Below are 18399 nucleotides of genomic sequence, written 5' to 3' on the forward strand. Positions count from 1 at the left end.
GTGCATTTACATACAAGCAGTCAAAACACGGAAAATAAAAGTTAATATATATCTTTTAAAAATTATATTTGAAAGCTTTATTTTATATGTGTGTGTGCCTGTCTGTCTGTGCACCGCGTGCACCATGGCACATCCGATGTCAGAAGAGAGTTTTGGAACCCCTGGGACTGGGGTTACAGGCAATTGTGAACCTCAATGTGGCTGTTGGGAACAATCCCGGATCCTCTGTAAGAACAACAAGTAGTCTTAACCACTGAGCCATTGCCTCAGTTCTCTCTCTCTCTCTCTCTCTCTCTCTCTCTCTCTCTCTCTCTCTCTCTCTCTCTCTCTGTGTGTGTGTGTGTGTGTGTGTGTGTGTGTGTGTGTGTTAACAAGTTCACTGAGCAAGGAGCCTGCTTGAAAGTAAATGTCTGGTGGGGTGAGTGAGTTCTTTGTTGGAGACTCTTTGGTGGGTGAAAAATGAACGGGGCTTTCCCCACGAATTTGGAGCCCAAAGGAGGCTGTCTAGTCTTCAGGCCTCTTGTCTTTTACTCCTGGGTGATGGAATCGGGTTTAGAATCTAAGACGATTAAACTGGTCACACTCTGGTACTCCCTTCTCAAGGCCAGCTTGTTCCAGGGCAACCGAGGAGGCCTGCGCAACAGCGGCAAAATTCTTGCGCCCGCGGGACAGGTGTAGCTCAGCCACAGACACCCACCTCCTCCTCCTCCTCCTCCTCCTCCTCCTCCTCCTCCTCCGACTCGCCCCGCCCCGCCCCGTCCGGCCCCGCCCCTCCAGCGCGAGACTGAGTCCCAAGCGCGAAATTCAGGGCGAGGAGAGACGACGCGCAGGCGCAATGGTGGCGACCCGACGGCGCTCCCGGCCTGCCCCGCGCGCTGACGTCGCGCAGCCTCGTCCCCGCCGCCGCGGCCGCCATTGGAGTTGGCTACCCCTCAGCCTGTCCGCTACCTCCCCGCTACCGCCCGCTGTTCCGGCCCGCGTGCCCACAGCTGCCGCCGCGTCCGGCTGCGCCCGCGGGATTGGCGGCGGGGCCCGGGACCGCGCGCGGCGTGACAGGCCCGGCCTCGCGGGAGGCCCGAGCCGGCGGCGCCCCGGTCCCGCGCCGCGCTGTTCATGAAGCATGTCGGCCACCAGCGTGGACCCCCAGGTAGGGGCGTCTCGAGACCACGGTCACGAGGCCGGGCCGTGGGCCGAGGTTGCGGTCTGGGCCGCGCCGGGGAACTGGAGGCTGGGCTGGGGGTGCAGGGTCCGGGCCGGGAATCCGGGAGGCCGGGTCAGGGCTCGGGTCTCCGGGCCGAGGACCTGGATACCAGGCCGGGCCGGAGTTACGGGGTCCGAAGGCGGGGTCCGCTCCGGAGGCCGGGCCGGGGTTGTGTCGCCCTCCGCGGAGCATTCTCCGGATAGTAACTTTTGTGTTTCCTTTCCCGGGCTGGGTGGTGTCCACCCGCACATCCTGACCTGCGGCGACGCAGAGAACAAAAGGACAAGATAATAAAGGTGAGCAGAGTTCCGGGAAGTCGACTTTGGAGGAGGACGGGGCAGCATCGGTCCGTGTGGACGAGAGAAAGTCTACCTTGCCTGGAATCCGAAAGTTAGTTTCCTCCGTCAGCTCGGAGGAGATGAAACTTTCCATTTCCGGGATATTTGACAGATGGGGGGCGGGTGGGGGGTAACTAGAAAATGAAGGCGTACCCGGAATAGTTCAGCCTTTCCCTCTTCACTCTGCAAGAACAGTTACCTGGTGGGGAAGGAAATGGCGAAATGACCTCTTCGCAGAGTCTAAGGGGGCCGAATGATGGTCCTCTGTTGCTAGGTAGTGGGTGGCTCTTAGGGAGAGTCAGCTAGCCTGCAGGCCTCGGAGGCTCGGCCCTCCACCCTACGTTACTGTCACTGCAAGTTTGTCGTCATCTGTGATAGTCTGACCCGTAATAAACTGCCAAAACTCAGTCTTGGAAAGTGACCCTAGACGTTTACTTGGAAGACTCTTTAACCAGTGCATGTTGTTGTTACTTGGGTGTAACCAAATATGGTTCATCGTGTTTTTAGGTTGGAAAAGGCCCAGCACTCTATTTACCATTCCTTTCCTTTCCTTTCCTGGCTGTGCACTGTAACAGCAGAAAGTGAGTGGAGAATCAGATGGTAGTGAGCTTGGGTTACGGCCCATTCCAGCTCTCCATGCCCAACGGGGCTCTTAGAGCCTGGCAGAGAATTTCTGAGGCCCTGTAGATTTCATCAGCTGGGGGTCAGTTCCCATCTCTGGGGTGGGGGCAGGGTATCACAAGACCCTCGAAAGTCTGGCTGTAAGTTTCTTGCCATTTATTTTACTTGCAAAAAGAAAAAAATGACCAAATTATGATTATATCTTTATAAAAATGTAATTTGTAGAAAGCTGTACACTGCCAGTCTTACTAGGCATGTAAACATCAGCTCTAGAGAGTGTGCCCATTTTAACATAAGATGGTCTCTACTGAAATTTGATGAAAATGGACTTTGCTAAGGTTCCCATGCTTAAAAGTAATTCCCATGCTAAAGATAATATTTTGCTACTTTTTTGTTGTAGTACAAAATGGTTCTTTGCATCAGAAGGATACAGTTCATGACAATGACTTTGAGCCCTACCTTTCTGGACAGTCCAATCCGGTGAGTTTATTTTATTAGTGATTTTTTGTTTTTTTAAGGTAATTTTGTTTGTAGCATCTTGACTATCATATTTCTAATTTCTTATCCTAAGCAGGAAAGAGGCAGGCTAGAGAGTAGTAAACGTGACCAGTCTTGAAGAGTTGATTTGATCAGGTCTTCCCGCTAGGCCTGGGGCCTGAGTGATGCAGAGCAGCGCCCACTGAGGATGGGTACAGACAGACTTCTGATTGACGCTCAGCATTTGTGCACTGGGGCTGGAGCGCTTTTATGGTGTAAAGGAGTGGTGGTTCATTTTGTCTCTGGAGGGTTAGAGTTAGGATCTAGGAGAGCAGCTAAGCCCTGGACAGTGCAGCAGGCCCTTACTTTGCATCAGGTGACTCACCTTCCCTGAACCTTAGTTTCCTTTTGTATATAAAAAATAGAACAGCTCTTAGGACTGTTGGGAGGTTGGCGTTAGAGAGGGCGTATAAAGCACAGAGAGTGCCTGTGTGGTCCAGCAGGCGATTCAGTATTCTTAACCCTTGGCACCTTGAAACACATGTATATGTGTACAGGTACAGGTGTGTGTCTGCTGAGGTTGGGGTGGGTGGGGGATTGAATGCATGTACAGGCCTGATGCTGATGTCGGGATCATCTCCTGTCACCTTTCCACCTTATTCACTGATGCAGGGTCTCTTAAACCCAGAACTTGCCAATGTGGCTAAGTCTCGGTTGCTTTGGGAATCTCCTGACTTTACAAGTAAGCCCCAAACTCACTTGGCATTTATGTGGATTTGGGGGGCTCAAACTCTAGTCCTAGAGCTTGGGTAGCAGTCGTTTTAAACTGAGTCATCTCCCCAGCCACGATGTCTGTATTTTAAGTGTGGGTGTGGGCTCAGGCGTAGGTGTGTGCATGTGCACAGGTAACCTTGGAGTCTAGAGCGTAGGTGTGGGTGGTTGTGAACAGCCTACGCGGGTGCTGGCAGCTGAACTGTGGTCCTCTGTAAGAGCAGCACGTCTCAACCTCCGAGCCATCTCTCTAGCCCCAGACAATTAAAACATTTTTTAAATTTATTCTTTGAAAATTTCATACAGTATGTATGGATCATAGCAGCCTCACACTTCCCCAGTGTGCCCCTCCCACCTTCATGTCCTCTCTTTCCTCTAATCTACTGGGCGTTTTATGCCAAAGTATTGTTTTTACTGTTCCCTGCACAGTAGGATCACTAGTTACATACAGGCGTGCCCCCCCCCCCCACACCCACTACATTTCCTGATTAGCTTCCTACAAAACTTGTCTGCAAGAAGTCTTCTGGCAACAGAATCGCTCTGGTTAAAAGCCATAGGCAAGCTGAGTATGGTGGTTCATACCACTAATCCCAGTACTCAAAGATGGAGGCACTTGGATCTCTGTGAGTTCAAGGACAGACAGGACTATGTAGTGAGACCTGTCTCAAAACAAGCAAAGAGACATAGGCAATTTGAAATTTAGGTTTAACCAAAGTGACTGCTACTTTTAAATGCATGCTGCATTTTTAGAGTAAGTAAAGCAAGGTTTTGCCTGGTCCTTGTGCTGGAAGGAAAACGGGTTACCTGACTGTTTTTGTTTTGTCTTTGTGTTTTGTTTTTCTTTTTTACTTTTCTCCTTCTAGATCATGTTAGACACTTTGCAGCTTGTATCCAGCTTCCTTCCCACCACAGAAGCTTCCCATCAGAAGCCTAAGAGTCTGAAGGAACCTTAACTGTAGGGCTGCATGGTTGCCCCTGAATGTCTGGACAGTATGGAGTTGCAGAACTGACTTGGCTTTAGTCGTGGGCTGTTGGCCATGGCAAGGACAAGAAGTTAAACAAAGCTATTCTTTTGAATACTATATTTCCTGGTTTTCTTAGTAATGAGTATATACTAAATATTAACCAAAACAAGGAACTAGGGTTGCTTTACTACATTTGAAATGTGTTTTTATAAAGTAGGGGCACATGGAACATTTGAGAGGATTTATTTAATCCCACCCACCCCCAGTTCCGTTGTCAATTGCATGCCACTGCAGTCTTCTCTTGTGGAAGCCATGGAAAGGAGGAACGTTCTTCAAGGTGGCATTCCCTTTCGTGTCTCTGTGTTCAGATGTGCACTTTTAGCAGAGTACTTACGGCACATTTTACTTAAGAGTAAATGTGTGCTCCTGATGGCAGATTTTCTAGAAATGCCCAACTTTGTTAGGTAGAAGGTAGTAACACAGGAAGCTTTCAGGTGTTTTTAGAAGAAGCAGCTGAGTACCAGCGTGACAGCCGTTTACCTGTTTGAGAAGCTGGGGCCTTCATTCTTCAGGTGCTTTTGTCTTTGCTTTGCTTGTTTCTCTATATGGGGCCAAGTGACCATCTGCCTCCTTGCTTTTCTGTAGTCCATCTCAGTGCCCAAAGATAGTTCAGAATGATTGACGGACACTGTCGCTTGTGCTGTCTCCTGTGGCCGGATTGAAGTTCATACCTCTATACTCACTCATTTGTGAGGAACTGCTGGCCTGGGAACTCTTGGCTTATCTTGAAAATTGAGCCTACCTAGTCATCCAAGGTTTGTTTGTTTTTGTTTTTTTTTTTTTTTTTTTTTTTTGATCAGGCTTTGTGTGTTTTTTTTCACCTGCAGTCCAGCGTTAAGTTAAATAATGCTGTGCCTTGTTAGGGCGTATGCAGCCTCTGTTTGTGAAGATCTGGGAGAAACTTGATACTTGTGTTACTGCCATGTCTAGGCAGTTCTGGTAGGCTCAGGATTAGCACATATGTGCCTGGCTATCAAGCCTGTATCTGGCTTGGAGTCTTGTGGTTATGTGTACATAAAATTCCTAAAAGGTCCCGTGGCGGTACCCAGTGAGGAGGGATTTGCTCCCAGTGCAGCGTCCCAGAGGGGTAGTGAAAGGGTACCGCGGATCTTTACTTGTCCCTTAGTGAATTGTTTAAACAGATAAAGAAATTCCTTGTCAGAAACTCTTGTCTTTTCATATTGATCAGCCAGATAAGGGACTGGCGTTACAGTCTCAGAAGGACCAGCCTTGAAGAAAGACCAAGAAGTGCTAGCTGAGCCAGTATGTAGTGTTCAGATTTTTCTCGAACATTTCTTCTGTCTATGGTTATCTCCTGAAGTAAATGTGGCTGTGCTGATTGACAGCAGTTCCCAGGAGTCCTAGTCCCTTGGTCACTTTTCAGCCTTCCTCAGTGCTTTTCCTTCACGTAGTTGATTTGATCCAGTGAGGTGCACGTGTCTCGGCGTGCTCCAGAGATGACCTGTGGGGCTGGGAAATCTCCTGCCGGTGTCAGTCCCTTTGACACCCAGTCACCTTGTTTTTCAAATGGTCTCAGAATTCTTTCCTTCGTGAAAAAAGGCTAGAGGAAGTGTTGATCATTCAGAATTGTCGGGGTGTGTGTGTGTCCATTCCCATCCCTGTCACTTAAGGTAATCAGCTTGGTTTGATTTTTTTTTTAAAGTTCTTAATTCTTGAACAGATTTGTGGCTTTATTATATTTAACTGTTTCTAAATAACCTAAGGATAACAGCCATGGTCATTTAAATCCTCTTTAATTCTTTGGAGTCTCTATTTTATTTATCTAATTTTCCAGTTATCAGGAGGAAGAGACCAAAGAGTTCCAAGTTGTATTTTCATCTGTCAGTGAGCTCTGGCGTTGGGGGATGTGTGTGCTTCCCTTGTGTGGTCCTCTTGTACCCAGGCTTTGATTAGAAATCTTAGATATGGTGCTACCCAGTAGTCTGGTAGGAGCTGTGGGGACCAAAGTGTTCTCGCTCAGAGGTGTTTTTGTATGAAGAGTGACTTTTGAGTTTGCTTGTGTGATTTAAGTTTTATTCAGCTGTGTCTTTGATAAACCACTTCTTACTGGTAGCTTAGACCTAAGCCAGAAGACTGTCTTGCCTGGGGCATTTACAAGTGAATGTAAACCCAAGCTTGTGCCTGGTCACACAGAGGGAGAGGAAGGGCTTTACCAGCAGCCGTAATGTATTTCCAGGGTGTGTTTGAATTAAGTCGCTGTATGTCTAGACCAGAGCATTTACTACAGACTGATGGGAACCACTTGCTTCCCAGGAAAGATGTGTATCATGGACTGGGCTTCAGCCTGGCTCACAGGTTTCCTCTGCGTGAAACAACCTGGTTGAGATAGCTTAACAAAGTAGCCTGATGCTTCACTTTCAGAAATTGAAAGGAAATATGGTGGAGGTAATAGAAACTGGTCTCAGTAGGGTTGAGGTCAAGACTGGGATTGGGCTAATATACAATTTCACAGTGCCTGTGGCATTTTAGGCTGGAGAGAATTAGGAGAAGTGAGGCTGCTGGTTCAGAGGCAGAAAGAGTGTGGATAGGTGTTTGGGCAACCTCCTGGATGCCTGTAGTACTTTTCAGGAGACCTTAGTACACAATGGCCTTTTTATCTGTGATTTTACCTTTTCCTTAGGGTTTAATTGTAGCATTGCTTATACTGTCTTCTCCATTTGAGAACTCAAGGAAGCACTGAGGTCTCCCCAAGGCGGTGCCTTCCAGGCTGCTGACTCCTCTTCTCTGCTGCGTTGCTGCTTCTGTCCTACATGTGTGTTTCTACATGTACATTTTTAGTTGAATCATCACACCCTTGTCTTGAGGTGTGATGATTTTTTGCAAGAACGTTACCTAGGATCTTTGTGTAAAAATCTGAAAGAAGCACAATTTTAGGATTTGCAGTGGGGTTTTAGGGAGGTATTGTGCTTGAATCTACTGTATTCAGGTAGCCTTTAGACACTACAGCCTAGAGAATAGTGGGGACCACCTATTGGATGGTGTTGAGTGCGTAGTGGGCTGTTTGTGACCTGTGTGCTATGTCTGTTCTTGGCATGGCAATACTTCGGGTGGGCTTTGGGAGATTTGCTGAATGTGATGGGTATGATCCTCAGATTTGCTGAATGTGATGGATATGATCCTCAGTTGCGTAAGTCAGAGTGGCTGAGCGTTTTTTTCTGAGTCTTTATTGCTGTTTTTCTGTTGGTTTGTGGCCCAGTGGGTTAGAATGATATACAGCCATAATTCATGCATTAAAGTGGTTGCTGAGGTGGGCCAGTCTTCCTGTGGAAGGATTGTGCCCTCAGTTTTGTATCCATGAAGGAATCGCAGAGGAAGGTTTCTTCTACCCAGACCGCACTGATTTCCTCCTGGCCTTGCTGCTCAGGCTCCTCTGAAGGATGCTGGGAGGAGGTTGCATTGGAGGAACCAGAATCATTGAAATCCTTTCAAGAGAAGATAAACTCAAGGTTTTTTATGTTTATAGACTATTTATGAGGACATGTTTGTAGATGCTAAGTTTTCATTAACAGAGAAACAATTACTTCATGTTAAATACTAGTTCTGAAATGTGTGGTGCTGAATGGCGCTTTCTTACCTCACTAAATATGTGCGGCCTGAGCACAGACAGCCTTTCTAGGAAGGCATCTTCATTTACCTCACTGTTGGCCTCACTCTGAGAGACAGTGGAGGTGATAGAAACTGGTCTGTCGGTGGGGTTGAAGTAAAGACTGAAACTGAGCTCAAAGCACCTCTGTTACGGTGCCTGTGGGTAGGGCCTGATTCTGGCCAAACCTCAGCTCCCAAGTCTACTCCTGTAGCCTAGGCAGCTCCTTAGCGGAGCAGCAGGGCCCAGGTCCAGATGTGCGGCCTTCCACCCTCCTCTTTCCACTCTGCCTGTAGCCTGACGTCAGCCCCTTCTGCAGGTAGAGTTGGGCTTGGGAGACTCATAGCAGGGTTCTTAAACTCCAGGAACTTGATATTAGCAAAAGCGTTGGAACCAGCCAAGGAGCCCGTGCTCCCCTCTGAGCACCCATGAGTGTACCCAGGAACCCATGAAATGTGAAGGACAGACCCTCAGAAAAACCCAGCTGGGGTAGCTCTCAGGAGTGTGTTTAGAAGAGGGTTTTAAAGGGTGACAGTGAACACCAATGCCCAGGTCTTGGTCCTAATTGGCTATCAGAGCCATCTCAGGGCACTGTTAGAGCTGTCCTCATGCTTTGTTCTGTTGCCAGTGTTTGTTTATAAACATTACTGCTGCAGCCTGGGTTGGACTCCTCTAATGTGAAGGCAAAAAGATGGTTTGGCTGGATCATGTCACCTCAGTTCAGGTCATTTTACCTAAGTTCAAATATAAAGGAGGCTTTGTAGTTTTTGGGTTTTGTTGTTGTTGTTGTTGTTTGTATTTTGTTCTTTTGAGACAGGGTATAGCCCTGTCTGTCCTAGAACTCACTCTCTAGGCCAGTTTGGCCTCAAACTCAGAGATCCACCTGCCTCTGCCTCCCAAGTGCTGGAGTTAGAGGTGTGCACTGCACCACCCAGCGAGGTTTTGTATTTTGAGGCAACAGCTTGGGTTCTATTTGTTACAAATTTCTCTGGATCTTGACTTTTGTTTTGACATTGGTACCCATAGCTTTCATTTAGGAAAAAAATAATTCCGTGCTATTTTAGACTTGTTTCTGCTCTGCCTATGTATGAGGTGGTTGGCATGATGGGCTATATGATAGGAATCTAACTTATCACTTGTTTTGTTTTTGCAGAGTAACAGTTACCCCTCGATGAGTGATCCTTACCTGTCCAGCTACTATCCACCGTCCATTGGATTTCCTTACTCCCTCAGTGAGGCACCATGGTCCACTGCAGGGGACCCTCCCATCCCATATCTCACTACCTATGGACAACTTAGTAATGGAGACCATCACTTCATGCATGATGCTGTTTTTGGACAGCCTGGGGGTCTGGGGAACAATATTTACCAGCACAGGTTTAATTTTTTCCCTGAAAACCCTGCCTTCTCAGCCTGGGGGACAAGTGGTTCTCAGGGGCAGCAGACTCAGAGTTCAGCCTATGGGAGCAGTTACACTTACCCACCAAGCTCCCTTGGTGGCACAGTTGTTGATGGGCAGACAGGTTTTCACAGTGACACCCTCAACAAGGCCCCTGGGATGAACAGTCTGGAGCAGGGCATGGTTGGCCTGAAGATTGGGGATGTTACCACCTCTGCAGTTAAGACGGTGGGTTCAGTTGTCAACAGTGTGGCACTGACTGGTGTCCTTTCTGGCAATGGTGGTACAAATGTAAGCATGCCAGTTTCAAAACCAACTTCATGGGCAGCCATTGCCAGCAAGCCTGCAAAACCGCAGCCTAAGATGAAAACAAAGAGTGGGCCGATAGTGGGGGGTGCATTGCCTCCTCCACCTATAAAACATAACATGGACATTGGTACTTGGGATAACAAGGGCCCTGTTCCAAAGGCTTCAGCCCCCCAGCAGACACCATCCCCCCAGGCTGCCCCACAGTCCCAGCAGGTAGCTCAGCCTCTCCCTGTTCAGCCCCCACCCTTGGTCCAGCCACAGTATCAGAGCCCTCAGCAGCCTCTTCAGCCCCGCTGGGTGGCTCCCCGAAACAGAAATGCAGCATTTGGGCAGAGTGGAGTGGCCAACAGTGACAGTAACTCTGTTGGAAATGCCCAGCCTACTTCTGCCCCAAGTGTAGAATCACACCCTGTCCTGGAGAAACTGAAAGCTGCCCACAGCTATAACCCTAAAGAGTTCGACTGGAATCTTAAGAGTGGGCGGGTGTTCATCATCAAGAGCTATTCTGAGGACGACATCCACCGCTCCATCAAGTACTCCATCTGGTGTAGTACTGAACATGGCAACAAGCGCCTGGACGGCGCCTTCCGCTCCATGAGCAGCAAGGGGCCTGTTTACCTGCTCTTCAGTGTCAATGGGAGTGGACATTTCTGTGGGGTAGCAGAGATGAAGTCCCCTGTGGACTACGGCACCAGTGCTGGGGTCTGGTCCCAGGACAAATGGAAGGGGAAGTTTGACGTGAAGTGGATTTTTGTCAAGGATGTGCCCAATAACCAACTGCGGCACATCAGACTCGAGAATAACGACAACAAACCTGTCACAAACTCCCGTGATACACAGGAGGTTCCTTTAGAAAAAGCAAAGCAAGTGCTGAAAATTATTGCTTCCTATAAGCACACAACCTCCATCTTTGATGACTTTTCTCACTATGAGAAGCGCCAAGAGGAAGAGGAGGTGGTGCGCAAGGTGAGTTGTCCGTAGGCACCTGTTAAACAGATGTCTGTTTCTGCATGCCGGGTACCCTCACAACAAGCTGGAATATAACGGGCCAGTGACGTGTTCCCAGCTAGCTGTCAGAGCAGTCTGAGAGGGTACAGGTGTTATCTCTTAGCTAGCACATCCCTGGGATGAGTGTTAGGAGACCTGGTAATCTGGACCACTGTGCACACATAAGAATGCAGGGAAGCTACTTTCTTAATCATGATCTTAGTTCTTTCTAGCTCCTGTCCAGTTAAGCACTCTTAGAAATTGGTGTTCATGTGGCACCAGAGAAGCCAAGGAGACTGCCCATGTTGTAGGGATTGGCTGTACCTTAATGTCCTGCCTCCCCAAGCATTCTTGTGTGAACACTGCCACATAGGTCATTTTCTGTTTTCCTTGTAGGAACTCAAAAGACCTGCAGTTTGGGGAAACTTAAGCTCACATCATTTAAGTACTAAGAAGAATTGGGGAGGAGGGAGGTGGTGGGAATAGGGAGCAGGCTTGGGAGCCAGATGTTTTATAATTAATGGTTATGATTATATGACTAGGTCCATTTGGCTGGAGATGGTCCTAACTGATGTGAGGCCATTTGCTCTTCAGAACAGAAACGGTTTTCAGAAATGAGAGAAACAGTCTCAATGTGTTTTATGAAGCTTTTATTACCCAAGAGCATTAGTCCTAAGATTCTCCTTTCTTTCATGAAATACCAGTCATCATGGGCTGGTGATGGTTGTATTGGCTTCCAGTCGTGATGTCCTCTGAGTTAGATGACTTGCTGGTGTGAATAAATAAGCTTTGAACAAAGTGTGGAGAAGGCCAGGTAGTAGTGCTGCTGCTGGTGCCATTAAGTTACTCTTGTCTCAAGTAGTGAGAAAGTATTAGGAAAGGGATGACACTATTATGTAGGTTGACCTTTTAGGTATAAAACAACAGGAATTCTTTTAACAGTGACATAGGTTCTTAGAAATGGGTCGTTAGTGACTGTGTCTTGCTAGCATCATCGTGTGTGTGTGTGTGTGTGTGTGTGTGTGTGTGTGTGTGTGTGTGTACCTGTACAAACCAAAGATGCCTAGACATCTATAGATAAGACCATCTGGGACCACTTCCTTAGCACAGTATTGTTAATGCAGCATCTGTCTGTATTAAAATAGCAATAGTAAATGAAACTTAGGTCCTCCTTTTATCTGGTGGCTAGCTATTTGTGTGCACATGTGTTTATACTCAATTTTCCTTTAAGTGCTGAAACTTTATCAGAATGCACTGGGTAGGGCTGGAGAGATGGTTCAGCAATTAAGAGTGTAGGCTGCTATTCCAGACTGCCTGGGCTCAGTTCCCAGCACCCATATGACAGCTAACAACTGTTAACTCCGTCTCACGGATTCTGACACCCTCTTCTGGCCTCCTAGGGCACTGTACTCGTGTGGTTCGTAGCCTGTACATTCAAACAAAATACTTACATGCATAAAAATAAATAAAATCAGATTGGAGAGATGTCTCACCCGTTAAGAGGACCTGGGTTCAATTCTCAACACCCACATGGCAGCTAACAACTGTAACTCCAGTTCCAGGGTACCTGACACTCATACAGACATACATACAGGCAAAACAACATTAGTGCACATAAAAATAAAATCCAAAAGAAAGCATTCAGTTCTTTTTAAAAAAAAAAAAAAAAAAAAACTAGTTCTCAGAGATTGGTAATAGGGTTAGGAATAAAATTCTGCCCATTATCTGGTTGTGCCTTAAAAATTCTAATGTCTTTTTTTTTTTAAGATTATTTATTGCCGGGCGGTGGTGGCGCACGCCTTTAATCCCAGCACTCGGGAGGCAGAGGCAGGCGGATCTCTGTGAGTTCGAGGCCAGCCTGGTCTACAAGAGCTAGTTCCAGGACAGGCTCTGAAAAAGCTGCAGAGAAACCCTGTCTCGAAAAACCAAAAAAAAAAAAAAAAAAAAAAAAAAAAAAAAAAAAAAAAAAAAAAAAAAAAAAAAAAAAAAAAAAAAAAGATTATTTATTTATTATGTATACAACGTTCCTTCCCTGTATGCTTGCATGCCAGAAGAGGGCACCAGATCTCATTATAGATGGTTGTGAGCCACCATGTGATTGCTGGGAATTGAACTCAGGACCTCTGGAAGAGCAGTCAGTGCTCTTAACCTCTGAGCCATCTCTCCAGCCCCGTCTTTGTTTGTTTAACTGTATGCCTGAATTTTGTATCGTTAAGTTTTTATGTATGTATGCCTTCTTCATGGGTTTACACGCATCACGTGTATACAGATGCTTGCAGAAGTGAGGCAAGGATGTCAGATCCCCTGGAACTGGAATTAGAGATGGTTGTGAACTTCCTGGGGTGGGTGCTGGGAACCAAACCCAGGCCTTTTGTAAAAGCAGTGTTAGCCCCTAATTCTACCATCTGAAAGCTTAAATTATGAACTTGATTCTTAGACAGCAGTGCCTGTCAGATCTCTGGTTAACCCTCTGGTCTTGTAAACCTTTTGAGTGACCTGCAGGGGTTACAAGCTGTAGGCATATGGTCAGGATCCCTGGTGGTCCTTGTACTGGAGGACATCATGAAGAGCATCCTCGGGAGGACTGGTGACTCTTACCCAGACTGTGACAGCCCAGCCACAAAGCTTTCTGTCATGGAGTTGAATGTTAAGTTGTGTTGAAGAAGACAAATGAGCACTAGTGGAACTTCAGGTTTCTCACCCAGTTGTGGGGCAGTCCTTAGATGATGCATACCTTCACTGAGCCCTGTGCCAGCTGCCTGTCAGTACTCAATTTCCCCCTCCCAGGAGGCTGGGCTATTGATTTGTTTGTTGTGTTTTTTTTTTTTTTTTTTTTTTTTTTTTTTGAGACAGGGTTTCTCTGTAGCTTTAGAGGCTGTTCTGGAACTAGCTCTTATAGACTAGGCTGGCCTCGAACTCACAGAGATCCACCTACCTCTGCCTCCCAAGTGCTGGGATTAAAGGCATGCACCACCACCTCCCGTGGGCTATTGGTTTATCTAGGAGTTGGGATCCTGGTGTCTTGGAGTCTGGGCTGCTGCAGAATGCCATTTCATCTTAAGAGTGAAGTGGGAAACTGGGCATGGTGGCACACACCTGTAATCCCAGCACTCAGGAGGCAGAGGTAGATGGATCTCTGAATTCCCTGTCTCAAAAAAAGAATGAAGTAGTATAAAGAGTACAGAGCTACTTCCTTTGGGCTAAAATTTCGTGTCTACGAAATACTTGAGGCCCCCCACCCCCACCCTACCCCAACCCGCCAAGGTTCTCCTGACCTGAAGACAGACCTGTCTTATGTTCATTGTTAACAGTTAGACCTCACCACTTTAAAGTAGCATCTGGTGTGTTTAGAAAGCAAAACAGCTAAGTTTCACAGCTTCCCTTTCAGAGTTTTCCTGTCCAGCTATAAATGTGAAAATATGCTATTTTTTTTTTTTTTTTTTTTTTTTTTTTTTGGTATTTTTGAGACATGGTTTCTCTGTGTAGCCCTGGTATACTGGAACTCACTTTATAGATCAGGCTGGCCTTGGTTGTAATAACTTGTTCTTTTTCTTCCCCAGAAAGGTTCTCACTATATAGCTCTGGCTAGTCTTGAATTCCAGAGATCTCTACCTGCCTCTGTCTCCTAAGTACTGGATGCTGGGCACACTGTTTTTTGTTTGTTTGTTTGTTTGGGGTTTTTTGTATTTTTTTTTGTTTTTTTCAAAACAAGGTTTCTCTGTAGCTTTAGTGCCTGTCCTGGCACACTGGTTTATGTTGTTGTTTTGTTTTTGAGATAGAGTCTCAGATATCTTTTTTTTTCATTTAAATTTATTTTTAATTACTACATTTTACATATTTATTTGTGTGACGGTATGTGTAAAAGAATGGGGGGGTCAGTTCACTCTTTGGTCATATAGGTTTTGGGGCTAAAACCCATGTTGTCAGACTTGGCAGTATATGTCCTAGCCTGCTGAGCCACCTTGCTATCCCTATACAGTCCTGTTTTATTTTGTTTAATCTATGAACAGGCCTTTCTTGGGGTTTTTAGTTTTGGGTTTTTTGTTTATTTGTTTGTTTCGAGGCAGGGTTTCTCTGTAGCTTTGGTGCCTGTCCTGGAACTAGCTCTTGGAGACCAAACTGGCCTCAAACTCACAGAGATCCACCTGACTCTGCCTCCCTAGTGCTAGGATTAAAGGCGTGCGCCACCACCGCCTGGCCTCTTAGGGTGTTTAAAATAGAGACAGTTGAGTGCTGTGCACAGTGCCTGCTGGCTGGAGATACCTAAACTATTCTGACCCTAGTCTGACAGGCCTCAGGGATGTGCCACATACAGTTAGCAGAGCAGCCTATGACTTTGGAGACTGGGAGGGTAGAGAACTTACGGGATACATGCAGGCGTGTTTGCTGGGCCTCTAGGATGACCTGTCCTTCCTCTTTCAGCAGTGCTCTCCCTCCACCCACCCCCAAAAATGTTCTTCTGTAAAGAGCAGGTGGTAGACTTTGTAGCTATTGGGAAGGCTCAAGGAGCCAGACATGTCTCCCTCCTCCAGGTGCTTTACTAGTAGCTGTTGCACTCGGGAGGCCGACTTCTGCTTAAAGGGAATTGTCCTCTTTACACTTCAGGGTAGAGGCTTATGGATTCTTAGTAGTAATCAACCCACTCATTGGTCTAGGTGCTTCCTTGCCACTTTCTTGCGATTGGAGCCACACAAAGATGTGAGACCTCGCTTAGGTAGTCATCTCTGTGTCTGGCATATATTTAGTCCAGCGTAGCCCTGAAGAAAAGCACAGGTGTTGCCCAGATACACTGAATGTAGTTAGGTAGGGTGACACTACTTGTGATTTCAATGCTTAGGAGGTGTGGCTTGGAGGATCAGGAGTAGCTCAGGGCCAACCTTGACCCCTTGTCTCAAACAAAATCCAGACTGAGCAAACTGTAGGTGCTTTGCTAGCAGTTTTTTCTTAGTTCACACCTAGGATGACCATGTTAGGGACCCAACCTTTAACCTCTAGATTAGTATTTATGCTTTTTCTCCAATATCTTAACAGTGACACATAAGAGAATGGGAATGAGGTGGGGAGGCAGGAAGACAGGCAAGCAGACATGGGAGTGCTGTAGAGGGGGTACTACGGATTAGGACAGAACGTGGTGCTTGGTATGTGGGTGGTAGTGCATGCGCCACTATCTGTCATGGTCTGAATTTATTAGATGCTGCATTGTTAGAAAAGACAGATGGCTTCTTGACCCACTGATCAGAAACCAGGCAGGCAAACAGCAGGAAAGAGTTGGATATAAGTCTCAGATTGGTGTGTCATGCATGCTGGGGGTGGGGTGCTGTCTGTAGAAGTAGGGGTTAGCCCAGTTGAGAAATTCTATCCTGATTTGGTCAGTACTGCTGAAGGCCACAGAAAACTTGATCCGGTTGGAAAGGGCTTTAACTAGATGGATCTAGCTTGTCTTCCTGTCCTTCTACTTAGCCCTAACTTGGAGCTTACTTTTTAGCCTATTGGATAGATTTTGGTGTTTTCTGAGTCACTGGTTTGTTAAAATGAGTGAAAATTGAGGAAAATTGTTCTTGTGCACCAGGCATGCTGGTGCTTTCATCGTTCTAGTGTGTTTCTTTAGTAATGTGACTGACACGGGGGAGAGCTGGCTAGGTTGGGGGAGGGGAAGCTTGCGTTTCATGGGTATGGGACACAGGATTGGATGCAACCTCATGCCCTCCGTGCAGAGGGCCTTCTTGAGTAAGGTTAGGACAATGGTGCTTGACCATAGATGGTGGCCCCTACCCTGGTCAGTGGGACTGGGCTCCTTGGTAGTTCAGAACCAGGTCCTCAGGGATTCCCAGACAAGCACACATCCCCATCTTTGGCTGCAGCCCATGACGTGGCCTCAGGCCTTACCTTTGTGTGCCTTCACCCGCAAATCATGAGCTAACCTCTTCTCCTCTTCTTTTTACAGGAAAGGCAGAATCGAAACAAACAATAAGGACAAACCGTTTGTTTTTGGTTAATGGTTGACTTTGAAAACAGAGTTTTAAGCTGTATGCTTGGTGCTGTCTCCGAGTCAGCTCCAGTGTCGTCCTCGTGCGGGGTTGATTGTTGCATCTTTATCTTTGTAGTTCATTTTTGCCAGATGGATCTGCATTCATTTGTATTTTTCTATGTATTATAATATTGTAGAACTCACTAATAAAGGAGTATTTTGTTTGTCAGCTTATCAGTCAGATTGACCTAATGCAAAATATAAATATTCTTCAAAACAAAACACCTAATACATCCCAAAGATACTTTTATTTTGGCAGAAATTATGTTCTTACTCTTATATCCCGCCATTTAATACCCTATAGGACACTTCATGTTTCTTGCCCTCTACTGCTTTACAGTGAACCAAGAGCCCATTCAGCATGTGCTGTTGGCGTCTCCTCACAGTACTGAAGCAGCTTGCCATTTACTACCTGTGGTGTCCATCAGAATGCTAACCACCCTTTTGAGTTCCCTACTAGACAGATAACGTACTTTCCAAGTGTGCCCGCAGCTGTCTGGAGAGGCTGTCCGCAATTCAGTGCCACCCAGAGCGGTGCTGCAGCTCTCCCTGCCACCGTCTGCTGCTGCATGAGGTTGGGGCTGTGTGGCCAGGAGCTAGAAGGTGTTTTAAGCCTGGTTCAGCATTGCGACATTCTTAGTTGTTCGCAGATCATTTTTAGTCGTCCTCTTTCTTCACTTGAGAATCCTGATGCTGTCTTAAGTTTTATACCAGTAACGCTAAGCTTTAAATGTAGGATCTGATAGTACAGGCAGTGTGATGGATGCTGCTGCCAATTGTAAATTTCACTGTGTGTCTCTTTTTTTTTCCTGTTGAATGGGTGAAAAAAGCAAAAAACAAAAATTTCTTTAGAAAACAAATTTGCTATCATGTTTTGTGGAATGAGGAGCCGTGGAGGAGCTCACTGCCACCTGGAGTTGGAGTTAGCATGAAAGTGGTGCTCAATGCCCGACGCCCTCGCATACTGAATCTGCACGCGCCCAATGTAGAGGATCCTTACTGTCTTAGAGAGCAGATACCTTCTGAAACTATTTACTCCAAAAGACCCTCTCAGTTACCATTTAAGCTGTATTATTTAGACTTGTATTTAGAACGTGTCACTTCCTCGAGCTGTTACTGCCTGTACGGAGTCGTGGACAACATCGGATACCTGTCCTCTAGGAGAATACAAGCCTTAATAAACACCTGTTGAGCAAGTTTGTGTGTGTTCTTGTCTTCCCTGCTGCCTGTGCTTGTTTCTGTTAGAGCTGCAGATCTATGGAAAATTCAGTTGCCCAACCTGAGAATTTGCAGATTGATGTGGGAGGGTCTTCTGTTTGAGTTGATTTCATTGGTTAATGAAACTGCCTGGTTCATTTGATAGGCTGGCCCTTAGGTGGGTGGAGTAGACAGAACAGAATGCTGGGAAGTTAGTCAGACTGCTGTACCTCTCAGGAAGGGAGCCTAGTCGCCGGCTGGTATCTCAGCGGCTATTGGCTGAAGGAGAGGAAGGAGCTCCTGCAACAGCAGATGCTAGCAAAGGTGAAGAAACTGCCTACTGGCCATACTCCCTAGCGTGCATAGCTGTCCCCAGGGTGATTCAACACCCTGATCTCTACTGTACCATCTTCATTCTTACACTTTTCTTTTTTGTTTCGTA

General features: G+C 46.6%; 1 protein-coding gene across 1 annotated transcript; it reads left to right on the forward strand.

Moving 5' to 3' along the window:
- The first annotated feature begins 1013 nt into the window (after positions 1 to 1013).
- Ythdf1 (YTH N6-methyladenosine RNA binding protein 1) lies at positions 1014 to 17956 on the forward strand. The gene is made up of 5 exons (XM_038331508.2): positions 1014 to 1147; positions 1473 to 1497; positions 2561 to 2640; positions 9191 to 10711; positions 16677 to 17956. Exons 1-5 carry the CDS (start codon positions 1121 to 1123, stop codon positions 16701 to 16703), a joined length of 1680 nt encoding a protein of 559 aa, XP_038187436.1. The 5' UTR covers positions 1014 to 1120; the 3' UTR covers positions 16704 to 17956.
- Positions 17957 to 18399: the final 443 nt, after the last annotated feature.

The sequence above is a fragment of the Arvicola amphibius genome, chromosome 5 (genome assembly GCF_903992535.2).
Source record: "Arvicola amphibius chromosome 5, mArvAmp1.2, whole genome shotgun sequence".
Classification (NCBI taxonomy): Eukaryota; Metazoa; Chordata; class Mammalia; order Rodentia; family Cricetidae; genus Arvicola; species Arvicola amphibius.

Excerpts from the sequence above, each read along its gene's own strand:
- Ythdf1 (XM_038331508.2), top strand. The coding sequence starts at position 1,121 with ATGTCGGCCACCAGCGTGGACCCCCAG. Across the intron at positions 1,148-1,472 it reads CCACCAGCGTGGACCCCCAG|AGAACAAAAGGACAAGATAA; the intron begins GTAGGGGCGTCT and ends GCGGCGACGCAG. Across the intron at positions 1,498-2,560 it reads AAAAGGACAAGATAATAAAG|TACAAAATGGTTCTTTGCAT; the intron begins GTGAGCAGAGTT and ends TTTTTGTTGTAG.